Raw genomic sequence first — 15790 nt, forward strand, 5'->3', positions numbered from 1 at the left:
TGAGGTGTCCCTGCCCATGGCAGGGGGGTTGGAACTGGCTGATCCTTGAAGTCTCTTCCAACCCTGACAATTCTATGACGCTGTCTTGAGACAAGTGGGTAGAATGGCCTCAAGAACAGAACCACACTGCCCAGGAAATCTTCTTGAGAGCTCCCAAGTCCTGGAAAGGACTGACTACTAGAGCAGTGTCCCTTTTAAAGAAACATTCTCCCACTTATTCAAAACACCACTTGGCATTTATTATTTCATGTTTGAAAGGAGTTACTTTTCTTTCCCCTTTCTACTCCCTCACGTTGTAGTTTCAACTTCTAGGTTAACATTAAGCTTCTTTTCTAGTTGAGCTCTTTAATCCCTTTCCTTATGACCTCCATTTAATATTGTTGACCTAAGCTATCCCAAATGAATGGTATCATAATGTTATATTGTTTCAACCTTGCTTTAAATTATTGGGAGAAGGAAGTTTGATCATCATTAATTAAATAAGCCTTGAATGTGTTTTCTCCAGCAGATAAATTTGAGAAGCATTCGATTGCATTTTTAATGAAGGGAAATAAGGCTGATTTGTAATGCTTCCATTTAGTGGCAAGATTACAATCTCTTTCATTTAGTAATGTGTTGATTGTTACACGTTCGGTGTCAGCAGTATGGGCAAAACTAATCTTGTGCAGCTTATTGAATTCTTGCTTGGTTTTTAAGGGGTCGTAACACTGAGAAGCATCACATGTGTTTGAATAGCAGGATTAGATGCAGGTGACAGGAAAACCATCAGAAATTAGTTTTCTTAGTGCTATATTTACCTGTGGTTTTCAACTCACAGAGTAGGAATAATAGAAGGGAGGTTGTAGCCAGGTGGGGGTTGGTCTCTTCTCCCAGGCAACCAGCACCAGAACAAGAGGACACAGTCTCAAGCTGAGCCAGGAGAGGTTTGGCTGGATGTTAGGAAGAAGTTCATCCTAGAAAGAGAGATTGGCCATTGGAATATGCTGCCCAGGGAGGTGGTGGAGTTGCCATCACTGGAATTCTTTAGGAACAGACTGGATGAGGCACTTGGTGCCATGGTTTATTTGCTTAGATGTTGTTGGGTGATAGGTTGGACTTGAAGGTCTTTTCCAACCTGGTCTGGTCTGGTCTATTCTATTCTATTCTATTCTATTCTATTCTATTCTATTCTATTCTATTCTATTCTATTCTATTCTATTCTATTCTATTCTATTCTATTCTATTCTATTCTATTCTATTCTTCTATTGAATAAGTTTGGAAAACACCTCAGAGATCATCAAGTCCAACCTATCACCCAACACCTCATAACAACTAAACCATGGCTTCAAGTGCCACGTCCAATCCTATTTTGAACACCTCTAGGGATGGTGACTCCACCACCTCCCTGGGCAGCACATTCCAATGGCCAGTTACTCTTTCTGGGAAGAACTTTCACCTCACCTCCATCCTAAATTTCCCCTGGCACAGCTTGAGACTGTGTCCTCTTGTTCTCGTGCTGGTTGCCTGGGAGAAGAGATCAAGGAATGAGAGTTGGAAACTGAATATATATATATGTATATATATATATATATATATATATATATATATATGTATATATATATAATTTTCCCCCCCCCCCCATTGATTCCTGAAGCAGGCAAGAACAGAAAACAAGAGTTGTATAATTTTTTAGTACATTATCCAAGACACAGAGCTTTAAATTCATGTAGCTATGTAGCTTGAAAGAGTGATTGGCCATTGGAATGTGCTGCCCAGGGAGGTGGTGGAGTCACCATCCCTGCAGGTGTTCAAAAAGGGATTGGATATGGCACTTGGAGCCATGGTTTAATTGACATGAGGTGTTAGGTGCTACGTAATAGGTTGGGCTTGATGATCTCTGATGTCTTTTCCAGCCTCGTTGGTTCTATGATTCTATGTTCTTTTGTCAGGAGACTGTGGTCATCCATTCTTATGATGTGGTCTTATCCCTATGTCTTGCTTGTTATTGGTTTTATTTTTCTCAACACATATTAATGAATTAATTTACATTTTGAATCAAAAAGCCATTTAACAGAATCACAGAATGTTAGGCATTGGAAGGGACCTCCAGTGATGGTTGAGTCCAAACTCCCTGTCAAAGCAGGATCACTCAGGGGAGGCCAGAATCCCCTCCCTCTGCTGCTGCTCTCCCTGCTTTGGATGCAGTCCAGCACACAGCTCCCTTCTGGGCTGCCAGAGACCATTGCTGGTTCACGGTGAGTTTATCATCAACTGACACCCTCAAGTCTTTCTCCTTGAGACTGCTCTCAAGCCACTCCTCACCCAGCCTGTATCTGTGCTTGGGATTGTCCCAACCTTGCACTTGGTCTTATTGAACTTCATGAGGTTGGCTTGTGCCCAGTAGTGGTATAATGGCACACAGCTTTCACTGGAGCTGGGGTAAATAGCACTTGCTGTTCAACTTTGGAATTAGCTTGGCTGGGGATTGATAGGGAACTGTTGCAGTGCTTCTTACTGGTATGCACAGGAAAGCAACATCAGCTCTGACTTCACAATGGATTTATGTAGCTTAATTGACTGATTAGATGCAACTTTTCTGGAAATAGATTATGTTGTGGTCACAGAATCACAGAATACCAGGTAGGAAGGGACCCTAAGGATCATCTGGTCCAAAAAGGATTGGATGTGGCACTTGAAGCCATGGTTTAGTTAGTCATGAGGTTTAGGCTGGATGTTAGGAAGAAGTTCTTCCCAGAAAGAGAGATTGGCCATTGGAATGTGCTGCCCAGGGAGGTGGTAGAGTCACCATCACTGGAGGTGTTTAGGAAGAGACTGGATGGGTGCTTGGTGCCATGGTTTAGTTGATTAGATGGTGTTGGGTGATAGGTTGGGCTTGATGACCTCAGAGGTCTTTTCCAACCTTGTTGATTCTATGATTCTATGACAGTGTAATTTAAATGAGATGACCTAGCACCCTGTCTAGCACCCTGTCAAGCTGAGTCTCTGAGTCTTAAAACTGACCAATGTTCTTGGCCTTACATGCTGTTTAAAAGCACATCTGGCCTCTTGTGTTTTGGTTGGGGATCTTTTTAAACAAAAACAGTGGACAGAGCACTTCAGCTATTTTCTACAGTCTTCCTCTTAGTGGTCGTTGAGAATTATCTTCTGGTGTCTAAGCAGAATCAACATGCTCTCAAATAATACATAGGCATTGTGTAAGTGGGGGGAAAAAAACCCCACAACAGCATAGTGTGTAGCCAAATGTTTTGGTAGAATCCTTTTAAATTGCACTATCACCAGAATCTGTAATCTTTTGTTTAGGCCTCCAACCGTTTGCTCATGGAGTGATAAAATGAAACAGTAATCTGTGTCTCTGTAAAAGGGACAGCAGGCTTTTCTTTCTACTGCTGTTTATATTTAGAAACCTATACAGGCTTTGGAGCAGGTTGAGCAATCTAATTACCTAACAATATGTGTAATTACTGTGGAGAAGAAAGAAAGAGTGAAATAATACAGCAATGGAATGAGCTTTCTAATTCAAAGGGAGGAATAGAAAGTAGTTTATTGGTACTCTTGTGATACGTTCTCCGACCATTCTGTGTATCTTTGCAAAGAGCTGTGATGGAAAGATAAAGTTGTGGAAGGAGCAGCATGAAATGGAACACAGCTTGAGGATTTTGTACAGTTTGTAAAGCTGGAGTACCGCTTTTGTTACAGCAGTGTCCTTTGGTAACTCATTTAGGCCTTTCATTTTGAAAGGAGATGTCCACTTTCTAATGTGAGAAGGCTGGGACATGGCTGAGTTGACTTAAATTTGTTCCAATTAGAAAGATCAGTTGATACAGAAAGATGTGTGGCCAGCAGATCCAGTGAAGTGATTCTGGTGGGACCTCATCTGGAGTACTGCCTCGAGGTCTGGAGCCCTAATTGAGCAGGTCCAGAGGAAGGCCACAAAAATGAACAGGGGGTTGGAGCACAGAGCTATGAGGACAGGCTGAGGGAGCTGGGGGTGTTCAGCCTGGAGAAGAGGAGGCTCTGGGGAGACCTAATAGTGACCTGCCTACAATAAGGATGGAGAGAGGATGTTTACAAAGGCCCACAGTGACAGGACAAGGGGTGATGGCTTCAAACTAGAGAAGAGCAAATTCAGATTGGATGTTAGGAATAAGTTCTGCATCATGAGGGTAGTGGAACACTGGAACAGGTTGCCCAGGGAGGTTGTTGAGGCCCCATCCCTGGAGATATTCAAGGTGAGGTTTGACAGGGCTCTGGGCAGCCTGATCTAGTTGAGGATGTCCCTGCTGACTGCAGAGAGGGGTTTGGACTGGATGAGCTTTGAAGGTCCCTTCCAACCCAGCCCATTCTACGGTTCAGTTAAGAGGTGAAATTAGGATCAAAAAGAACTTAACCCTGTCAAAGAGTAGCCTGACTTTTGCACACGAATGTGGGCACAAACCAGTCCTCATGACAGATTATCACTTCATTACTGATGTGCTAGTTTTTCCAGTTTCCAGTGTATGTTTTCAGTTAGGCATTTTTATTTTTTCCCCAGTTTGCCTCTTCTGCTGTTGTGTGGCAATATGTCATGTACTGAGTGACAGAAATTGTTTGCCCAAAGTTGATGGTCTAACTTTAATCACATCTTGCATTGGTATCCATCTGTCCTGGAATCCAAAACAAGACAGAACAAATATAAATTTAGTGCCAGTGCAAAGTGTTGAATTTACAGCTCTGGAGATGGATATCCTCTCTCCAGCAAGCAGATGCTCTTTCAAAAGCAGAACCGTAAGAAAACAAATATCCTAGGCAATCACATAGCTCCAGTCTTGGCCTGCATGGATCATCATCATAGTTGAGAGTAGATCTGAAGAAAGGAACTTGGGTGCATTGAGTGATGAGAAGCTCATCACGAGCTGGCAGTGCCCTCATGCAAGGCACTCATGCAGAAGGCAAACTGTGTGCTGGGCTGCATCAAGAGGACTGTGGCCAGCAGAGTAAGAGAGGGGATTTTGCCCCCTTACTCTGCTCTGCTGAGCCCCCATCTCAGATATTGTGTTCAGTTCTAGTGTCCCCAGCATAAGAAGGGGACAGAGATGTTGGAACAAGTGCAAAGGAGGGCCACAAAGATGATCCAAAGGCTGGAGCACCTCTGCTATGAGGATATGCCAAGGGAGCTCTTCGGCCTAGAGAAGACTCTTGTAGGACCTTAGAGCTGCCTTCTAATACCTGAAGGGAGCCTACTGGAAGGCTGCAGAGGGACTTTCCCTAATGGTGTCTAGCAATAGGACAAGAGGGAATGATTGGTCTCTTCTCCCAGGCAAGCAGTACCAGAACAAGAGGACACAGTCTCAGGCTGCGCCAGGGGAGGTTCAGGCTGGATGTTAGAAAAAAGTTCTATACAGAGAGAGTGATTGCCCATTGGAACGGGCTGCCTGGGGAGGTGGTGGAGTCGCCATCACTGGAGGTTTTCAGGAGAAGACTTGATGGGGTGCTTGGTGCCGTGGGTTAGTTGTTTGGGCGGTGTTGGATTGGTTGATGGGTTGGACGCGATGATCTTGAAGGTCTCTTCCAACCTGGTTTATTCTATGTATTCTATGTATTCTATTTGAAGCCGATTTAGTCTTTTATTGTAAAGAAGGCTTTATAATACTGATTTTCCAAATGAACTATAATCACAGAATCACAGAATGTCAGGATCAGAAGGGACCTTGAAAGATCATCCAGTCTGACCCTGCTGCCAGAGCAGGACCACCTAGAGCAGATCACACTGCAATGTATCCGGATGGGTTTTGAATATCTCCAGAGAGAGAGACTCCACAACCTCCCTGGGCAGCCTGTTCCAGTGCTCTATCACCCTCACAGGGAAAAAGTTTTTCCTCATGTTCACATAGAACTTCCTATGCCTCAGCTTCCACCACTGCCCCTTGTGCTGGCATTGGGCATCACCCAGCAGAGCCTGGCTCCATCCTTTTGGCACTCACCTTTTACATCGTTATAAACATGAATGAGGCCACCTCTCAGTCTCCAGCCTAAAGGGCCCCAGCTCCCTCAGTCTTTCCTTGTAAGGAAGATGTTCCACTCCCTTCATAATTTTTGTGGCTCTGCACTAGATTCTTTCAAGCAGTTCCCTTAGGTCCTTCTTGAAGCCCAGAACTGGACACAGTATTTCAGATGTGGCCTCACTAGGGCAGAGTAGAGGGGGAGGAGAACCTCTCTCGACCTACTAACCACAGTCTTTCTAATCCACCCCAGAATGGCATTTGCCTTCTTGGCTAGAGGAGCAATGTGCAAAGTCATTCTGCTTTCTGCCTGGAGAGTAGCAAGTCTAATAATGCTATAGATTACTAAACTGACAGGTATTAGAGATTCCATTTTCTGTCCTATTTTTCCCCCATCTCAGTTCAGATATAATGACTGTGGTAGCTTGACCATCCCTGAATTTACAGAATGAAAGGATAAATGAGAGAGCCTTGGCAATTGTCTGACAGTGGCCTGGTTGCTTAGCATTTGGGTCACAAAGTGGTGTGGCTCACTGAACTCTTTTAGGGGAGCTGTCAGTCAGCAGCAAGATACAAGATGTAAATTCGTGAGGTTTTAACTGAGACTGGAAAAGGTCATGCAGTTAATCTTCAATTGGATTCCTGGAGGAGGCAATGGGGCTCCCAGAAGATGAGTTTCTTGTAAAAGTTAGGACTTAAACAGAGCAGTAACTGTATATATTTACATGGGGATAAGGTCACCTTAGCTCTGGCAAACAATCACCTCAGTGATGCTTCCATATAAATTAAAGGGATCTATCTGCAGCTCAGGAACAGTGTTAACATTTGTATGTGGTAATTTTAAATGTAAGATAGACTGCCTTTTCCCTGAGGTGCTGCAAATAATCAAGCCATATGTTCTGTAAGTGTTAGGAGAGAAGAAATTCTGTACAAAAGACGTTGGCTACACGTTTTCATGCAGTATGGTCTGAGAGCTGCTTCCCTTTCACTGTGTGTGCTGGGAGATCACAAGAGTGTCACAGGCTGATTCCAGACCAAATCCACTAATTTCTGGAGGTTGAAAACCAGCAATTAGAGACTGATGTTTGCTAAGGTGTTTGGATACTGTGTGACTCAGCAGGGTGTTTCTGATCCTTGTTTTCCCTGCTGCACAGGCTTTCAGAGGCACATCAAGGGAGAACAGCGCTGAGGCTGAGTCCACTCAGCTTTGCTTTGTCATCCTTTGTAGCACCCTCAGAGATGGAGATGCTTTACAGGAAAGATGGAAATTACAAAGCCTGAGGAGGTCTGAGTAGGTGTAATTGCTGCCTCTCTTCTCTCTCACGCAGCAGTTAAAATTGCTGCTCTCAGAGCAGAAGGAAAATTTGAGCTAGGTCACTCCTGCAGAACCCAGATGACAGATTGGTGACAGTGGAGGATCTGGTTTAGGCAGAGTGACTTTACTTGCTCTTGGGAATACTCTTACAACAATTTCATGAGTGTCTAGTTGTTGAAGCTGTGATCTGCTCTTACTAATACTTCTGCATCTCCTTTGCCTGCCATAATGGAATGTAGGTTTGCTGATCAATGCTGAGCATATCACATTGTGTTGCTTTTCATTCTGGAGAAATCTTTAATGGCATGCAACAAAGGGAATAGTTTAGTTTGTCTAGATGTGATTCAGCCTGAGGTGAGAAAACAGATTTACTTAAGGGATGGAAACGGCAGTTGTGGCTGTGGGTTTCTGCTTGCTGAGATTGATTCAGAAAAATGTTCTTTTTTTCCTTCCCTCCTATGTATCTTCTTCTTTTTTGTTGTTGTTGTTCTGAGTTTGTTTTTTTTTATTGTAATTTCTGACTTCCTACTGGGTTTTCATTATGGAGAAATTACTGTGAACTGCCACAGTGAAAGGGCATTCTTCCAGGACCACCCAGTCTTGTTTCCCAACAGACACATAATACACAGTTAGAATGCTCTAGCATTTCAAATCCTTGGACCCTTGTTACCAGAAGGAAAACTTAACCTGCTTGCATCTTCAGCTACACCACTGGATGGTTAGTGAGACAGCTACTGGCAAAGAGAAAAGAAATCATTACTTCTACTAACCAAGCTCAGTTTGTGTGGTGCTGTCAGTTCCACACCCGAGGCCAACCAACAGATATTAACACATTCATCATTATTACTGTAATGCTGCAGAATAGCATGATTCTATCAAAGAATTGTTAATTTTGTCCCTTACCTGTCCTGACATTGAAAAAAAAATTGCAAATATTCTCTATCTCCTGTAAGTTCACTCTTCAGCTAACTAAAAGAAAAGGGGAAGCTTAGACAACAAGATTGGTCTAAACCAAAGGAAACTCCATATGCAGCCTTTAATATGAGCCTGGCACTTTGCCACCACTTAGATTAGCAAATTTTCTATTGTGTTTCCCAACCATACCATAAGAATCCTTGGTTTGCATTTTTCCTCACATTCAAAGCTGTTCTGGATGTAAGGAGGAAGTTCTTCACCATGAGAGTGGTGAAGCCCTGGAATGGGTTGTCCAGGGAAGTGGTTGAGGCCCCATCCCTGGAGGTGTTTAAGACCAGGCTGGATGAGGCTCTGGCCAGCCTGATGTAGTGTGGGGTGTCCCTGCCCATGGCAGGGGGGTTGGAACTAGATGATCCTTGTGGTCCCTTCCAACCCTGACTGATACTATGATATTGTGATATTCTGACTTGTTTCTATTGGTCCCCTGGCAGGAGTCACCACAGTGCTGACAATGACAACGCTGAGCATCAGCGCTCGGAACTCGCTCCCCAAAGTGGCCTATGCGACGGCTATGGATTGGTTCATTGCTGTTTGCTACGCCTTTGTGTTCTCTGCACTCATTGAATTTGCAACTGTAAACTACTTCACAAAACGAGGATGGGCCTGGGATGGAAAGAGTGTAGTGAATGATAAGGTAAGTGCTAAGGAATCACAGAATATTAGGGATTGGAAGGAACCTCAGAAGATCATCTAGTCCAACCTGCCTGCCAGAGCAGGCAATGGCCCTATTGCCAGTGAGTGGCAAACAGCTCTGTCGTTCCCAGGTGGCCAAGAAGGCCAATGGCATCCTGGCTTGCATCAGAAATAGTGTGGCCAGCAGGAGCAGAGAGGTCATTCTGCCCTGTACTCAGCACTGGTTAGGCCACACCTTGAGTAATGTGTCCAGTCCTGGGCCCCTCAATTCAACAATGACATTAAGACACTTGAACATATCCAGAGAAGGGCAACAAGGCTGGGGAGAGGCTGAGGGAGATGGGGATGTTAAACCTGAAGAAGAGGAGGCTCAGGGGAGACCTTGTTGCCCTCTACAACTACCTGAAAGGAGGTTACAGACAGGTGGGGATTGGTCTCTTCTCCCAGCCAACCAGCCCCAGAACAAGAGGACACAGTCTCAAGCTGTGTCAGGGGAAGTTTAGGCTTGAGGTGAGAAGAAAGTTCTTCCCAGAAAGAGAGATTGGCCATTGGAATGTGCTACCCAGGGAGGTGGTGGGGTCAACCTGCCTGGAGATGTTTAAGTCCCTGTCCCTGGAGGTGATCAAGAGGGGACTGGATGTGGCACTTGAAGCCATGGTTTAGTTAGTCATGAGGTGTTGGGTGACAGGTTGGATTTGATGATCTCTGAGATCTTTTCCAACCTTATGGATTCTATGCTTCTATTGTTCTGATAAAATTGGCTGCATAAAACCCCCTCCAAAACATGATACATTCAATCAGAAGGATGTAGATGTATTTTCTATCCTGATCAAAAATATATCTGCTCTGATCTAGCTAGTCTTACTTGGTGTCAATAATCCAGATTATTTTTTGTAACGTGATGGGTTGAAATTCCCCCTCCCAACATTAATTTTGCCAGACTAACTCAGCTGGAAGCAAATGAAAGCTGTATTTCCAAGCAAAATCACACTCTACAATGGAATGCATTGAATATGTACAAAATATTCAGTAGTTACAATATTATCCAGATATTTACAATTAACAACATGAAAATCCCCCTGGTCAGAGACCAGGGAGGCCATTCCATTGCCTCCCCCAACTCCCTGTCCTAAAGGAAAGAGGAGCAGAGAGAGAAAGCAGTGGTTAGACTTAACCAAAATAATGCAGCCAAGGTCAGCAGAAGCAGATTAATCTTTCCTGAGTGAAGCAAGCAGAGAAGCGATCAGAAAAGAGAAAGAATTGTTTTGGTACAGTCAATTTTATAGCAGATATTTTTGCCAATGAAATTGTTTAGAGTAATCTTTAGAATCACAGAATCAATAAGGTTGGAAAAGACCTCACAAATCATCAAGTCCAATCTGTCACCCAACACCTCCTGACTAACTAAACCATGGCTTCAAGTGCCACATCCAATCCCTTTTAGTTTTCCTTTTTACATCCAATAGTGTTTTTATTTATATTTTTCTACTTTTGTGCTCAAAATCTGTAACAAAGTTTTAATGGCATAGCCTAAAACCCACCATAGCTGGCAGCAGTCTTGACTTTTCCTTGACTCCTCAGATACAGCTGTTTGTTTGGTTATTCCAAAAATCAAATCCAGATGGTATTGGCTGCTGATATTTTGTATCACTTAGTCTGGCTGAGTTGGCAATAAGAAGAACATTACAGAAAGATATCATGTCAATTGATTTTTTCCCCTGGTAACTGAGGATCAGCAAAACAACTGAATGTGAAAGCTATTAATAACAGAATCCAGAGGGTTTGAACCTTTTCAGTGTTCTGAAACTCGCCCTCAGGCGACACTGATTTTTGAGCTAATTTAAACAGCAGTTGTAGCACTTCACCTATGATGTATTGATGCACTTGAGTGCTCACAAACACGGTCAGGGCTTAATTTTCTGGTATTGCTAGTAGCGAAGGTATGAGAGCGTGAAGAAATTTCTACCTGATAGGATTTCATACTCTCTGAACAATATGAACTGGTGAGACACCTAAATTTGTGTCAAGCTTTACAGCTGATGACTTTAATAACGCAGAGCAAATGCTCAAGCTGACTTGTTCTTATTTTGACTGACTTAATATCACAGAATCACCAAGGTTGGAAGAGACCTCAAAGATCCAACCTGTCATCACAGACCTCATGACCAAACCATGTTACATACTTTTGTCCTATCCCAGCCCCCTGATTCGCCCAATGGGAAAGAATTATTGTGTTGTTTTCTTTTTTTCTTGGTTTTATTGGGTTTTTTTGACAAAGAATATTCTGATTTCTGTGGTTCTGCCCTAAAATAGGGCAGACTGTGATTTGCTTCCTAGATGATAACAGTAGTTGTGAAGCACAATTTAATTAATGGGTGGTTTCTCTGCACTTTGAATGCATAAAGAACAATCAGACAATCATAGAATCAATAAGGTTGGAAAAGACCTCAGAGATCATCAAGTCCAACCTATCATCTAATACCTAACACCTCATGACTAACTAAACCATGGCACCAAGTGCCATATCCAATCCCCTCTTGAACACCTCCAGGGATGGTGACTCCACCACCTCCCTGGGCAGCACATTCCAATGGTCAATTTCTCTTTCTGGGAAGAATTTCTTTCTAACATCCAGCCTAAACCTCCCCTGGCACAGCTTGAAACTGTGTCCTCTTGTTCTGGTGCTGCTTGCCTGGGAGAAGAGACCAACCCCCACCTGGCTACAACCTCCCTTCAGGTAGTTGTAGACAGCAATGAAGTCTCCCCTGAGCCTCCTCTTCTCCAGGCTAAACAACCCCAACATGCATAAGGAAGCAAAATGTGCAATTAATGGTAAAGGGGAATCAGAGAGAATAAGTTCATTGTTTATAAATCTTTTTGATTTCTGAATGAGTATGGACTATCCATAGCTGCAGGATCTGCTCCCTTGTGCTAGAAGCAGATGCTGAGTCAGTACAAGTTTATCAGCATGTCATTAGTGAAGCTTTTCAGACTGGCATGCTGCCCTGGCACTGTAATAATGCAGAGAGCTCTTAAAAACTCTCCCATCATCATTTGGCTGCTCCTTTAAATTAATATAGCAGTGTCATCTCATGATCTCAGGACTGGGAGCTGTTTAACAGCTATGTAGTAATTCCTTCCCCAGGAAGGACAAAAGGAGACAATTCATTTGAATATTTGTCTCTCATTCACATGTCCTATTCTCTATTTTAGAATAGAATAGAATTAACCAGGTTGGAAAAGACCTTTGAGATCATCGAGTCCAACCTATCACCCAACACCATCTAATCAACTAAACCATGGCACCAAGCACCCTATCCAGTCTATTCCTAAACACCTCCAGTGATGGTGACTTCACCACCTCTCTGGACAGCCCATTCCAATTTTCTCCAACCCGACTTCACAAAAAGCTAACTTTTAACATATTCTTCTTTACAAGGCAGATCTCCTTAATGGCATTGCTTTAGAAAGCATGCTCAGTGTGTCTGAAAGGATTATAGATCATTGGGAGTGTTCCTCTTGTGATTTGATTTGGTCATTTGCGCTTGTTTGTGCTGAACACCTTGTTTTCAGCTGTGCGCTGAGAGCCAGCTGTGTTCATGTTATATGGAAATTTCCATCTAAGTGCTGTCAACGTGGAGCTTATCTCACAGGAAAACAGGTGCAAGGATAAGCTACATATTTGATCAGCTCTTTGTTGCAGTCAAGTCAATGAACTGAATTCCCACTCCATTATTTCTATGTGACCCCATCTCCTGAGAGAAGAGAGCTGGGGCACAGCACCTAAGCACGGAGATGTCAAGATCTGTATATGGCTCTGAAAATTATAAAGCAGGAGCTAATTTGAAACCAACATTGGAAATTGGGTAGATGCCCCACAGGGGGAAGTAAAAAAATTGGAGTACACCTCTCACAAGAATGCCTCACTTGTGTTCAAATAATAGTGATGCTAGATTGATGTGGGAAACCATGGCCTAATCTTCATTTTATTACAGTGCCAGGTAATCTGTTTGGTTTATTTTTCCTTTTCCAGTCCATGCATTCACTCCTCCTAATTCTTTTGGCAGAGAACATTTTAAAGATCTTGCTGTTGTGTCGTAATGAGCCAGATACAAAGCAGCTACAGGAAGACCAGCTCTTTCCCAGTTATCCTTACAAGCACAGAGACCCTTCTTCAGAAAACTTGAGTAGGGCATCTACAGGTGGAAGAGTCCATGCATTTTAAGCATTCTTATGTTCCCTCTACCTTCTTTTGAATAGAATAGAACAGAATAGAATTAAGCAGGTTGGAAAATACCTTTGAGATCATCAAGTCCAACCTATCACCCAACACCATCTAATCAACTAAACCATGGCACCAAGGACCCCATCCAGTCTCTTTTTAAACACCTCCAGTGATGGGGACTCCACCACCTCCCTGGGCAGCACATTCCAATGGCTAATCTCTCTTTAATGGAAGAATTTCTTCCTAACATCCAGCCTAAACCTCCCCTGGCACAGCTTGAGACTGTGTCCTCTTGTTCTGGTGCTGCTTGCCTGGGAGAAGAGACCAACCCCCACCTGGCTACAACCTCCCTTCAGGTAGTTGTAGAGAGCAAGAAGGTCGCCCCTGAGCCTCCTCTTCTTCAGGCTAAGCAACCCCAGCTCCCTCAGCCTCTCCTCACAGGGCTGTGCTCCAAACCCCTCCCCAGCTTTGTTGCCCTTCTCTGAACACCTTCCAGCAACTCAACATCTTTCCTAAACTGAGGAGCCCAGAACTGGACACAGGACTCAAGGTGTGGCCTAACCAGTGCTGAGTACAGGGTACAATGACTTCCCTGCTCCTGCTGGCCACACTGTTCCTGATCCAGGCCAGGATGCCACTGGCCTTCTTGGCCACCTGGTCACACTGCTGGCTCACGTTCAGCCTATTATCAACCAGTATCCCCAGGTCCCTTTCTGCCTGGCTGGTCTCCAGCTACTCTGACCCCAGATAGACTGGAAGTGTCTTCCCTTTGTGTTTGCATTTGTCAGTATGGTGTTCCTGGTGTTTACTCTAGCATGCTCATGCAGACTCATTTGTTTCTTGAACGTTTGCAATGATGTTTTATTAAGTCTCTGCTGGCAAACACCCATTAAATATTTAACTTCATGCTGTCTTCCAATAGAAAAAAGAGAAAGCATCTGTCATTAAGAAAAACAATGCCTATGCAGTGGCTGTTGCCAACTATGCTCCAAATATTACCAAGGACTCAGTGCTACCAACCATCTCCAAGAGCGCTACGACCGCAGAACCCAACAAGGCAAAACCAGAGGCGAAGCCGCAGGAGGCAAAGAAGACATTCAACAGCGTTAGCAAGATCGACAGAATGTCTAGAATAGTCTTTCCAGTCTTATTTGGCACTTTCAATTTAGTGTATTGGGCAACATATTTAAACAGGGAGCCCGTCTTACTTGGCTTTGCACCATCAACCTAAACGTTGACTTGCCCCGAGGACTCCAAGCATCATTCTTATCAGATAGGTTGTTCGCTATGTACAGTACGACTAATAACTGCTAATCCCTGAACCATTATGTACAGAGTGTATATAGATGTCTTCTCTGCGTGCCTCCAGAGGAGGGACGCAGTCTTAATTAATGGGTCCTGCAAACTGACAGCGCCCACAGCAAATACAGCCAGCTCTTGAAAAAAAACAAGCAACCAAACCAAACCAAACGTTCTACCCAGGGGAAGTTGTGTTAAACTAGGGTTCAAAGATACAGAGTGACATTCTCTCCAGCGTGACGAAACAAAGAGGTGATCCTACACGATTGTTTAGAAGCAGTATTTTTTTAATTTAAAGTTAAGATATTTTTCTACAAAGTGACTTAATTCTACTTTCATGAAAGAGAAGCTGTCATTAAAAAAAGAAAAACACACAAACAAAAATCAACCAAAAAAAGGCAAAAAAAAAAAAGGTGGTGTTTTTTTTTTCTTTTTAACCATGAGGTGTAACTGTTTCATACAACAGCAGTACCACCCGTGTACATAACACAGTGCAGAGCTCACACGCTTAACCTTCTGCTGGATGCTAAGGCTGGAAAGGTGGCAAAAGCCACAAGTTTCTTACTTCTGCCCTGTCCAAAGCTGTTCACAAACTCTTCTGGTTGATTTCAGGGAAAAGCAACTGTAAAGCAAATTGCCAAAATCCACCAACTTCCGCTGCTGAACCTCTCACTCTTTCCACTGCTTGCTTTGCTTGATGTTGTTAAGCCAGCTTGCCTGGTTCTGCAAAGTTGGAGTTGGCTTTTTTTTCATTGCTTTTTGACTTTCTTCTCAATTGGATCACTGTCAGGTTCAGAAAAGCACTCAGAAATTTTTTTTCAGGGTTAAGTATATCGATAGAATAGAATAGAATAGAATAAACCAGGTTGGAAGAGACCTTCAAGATCATCACGTCCAACCCATCAACCAATCCAACCCACCTAAACAACTAACCCATGGCACCAAGCACCCCATCAAGTCTCCTCCTGAACACCTCCAATGATGGTGACTCCACCACCTCCCCGGGCAGCCCATTCCAATGGGCAATCACTCTCGCTGTATAGAATTTCTTCCTAACATCCAGCCTAAACCTCCCCTGGCACAGCCTGAGCCTGTGTCCTCTTGTTCTAGTACTGTACAGTTACACAGTCCACTCTTTTTTTTTTTTTTTTCCCCCCCTTGCTTAATGTCATCCTGAAACCTGCCACTCAAATACTTACCTGTCTCTGTCCCGAGGAAGTGCTGTTTTTCAAGGGAGACGAGCCCCACGATGCATTTAAGGTCAGGAAGTTGTCCACACAGCGAAATCTTAACTGCTGCTTTTGTAAATTGCAACTTGACATTTCGCCGACACGACTTTCCAGCAACTTTGTATACTAGAAGTG

At 43.5% G+C, this 15790-nt stretch overlaps 1 protein-coding gene across 1 annotated transcript in view; it reads left to right on the forward strand.

The window, feature by feature from the left end:
• Nucleotides 1–14591, forward strand: part of GABRA2 (gamma-aminobutyric acid type A receptor subunit alpha2) — a 73329-nt gene extending 58738 nt beyond the window's left edge. The window contains exons 8-9 of the mRNA XM_054163648.1: nucleotides 8701–8903; nucleotides 14050–14591. Coding sequence (XP_054019623.1) covers nucleotides 8701–8903; nucleotides 14050–14358 — 512 coding nt within the window. The 3' untranslated portion in view covers nucleotides 14359–14591. The remainder of the gene's footprint in view (nucleotides 1–8700; nucleotides 8904–14049) is intronic.
• Nucleotides 14592–15790: the final 1199 nt, after the last annotated feature.

Source organism: Dryobates pubescens, chromosome 1, assembly GCF_014839835.1.
Source record: "Dryobates pubescens isolate bDryPub1 chromosome 1, bDryPub1.pri, whole genome shotgun sequence".
Lineage (NCBI taxonomy): Eukaryota > Metazoa > Chordata > Aves > Piciformes > Picidae > Dryobates > Dryobates pubescens.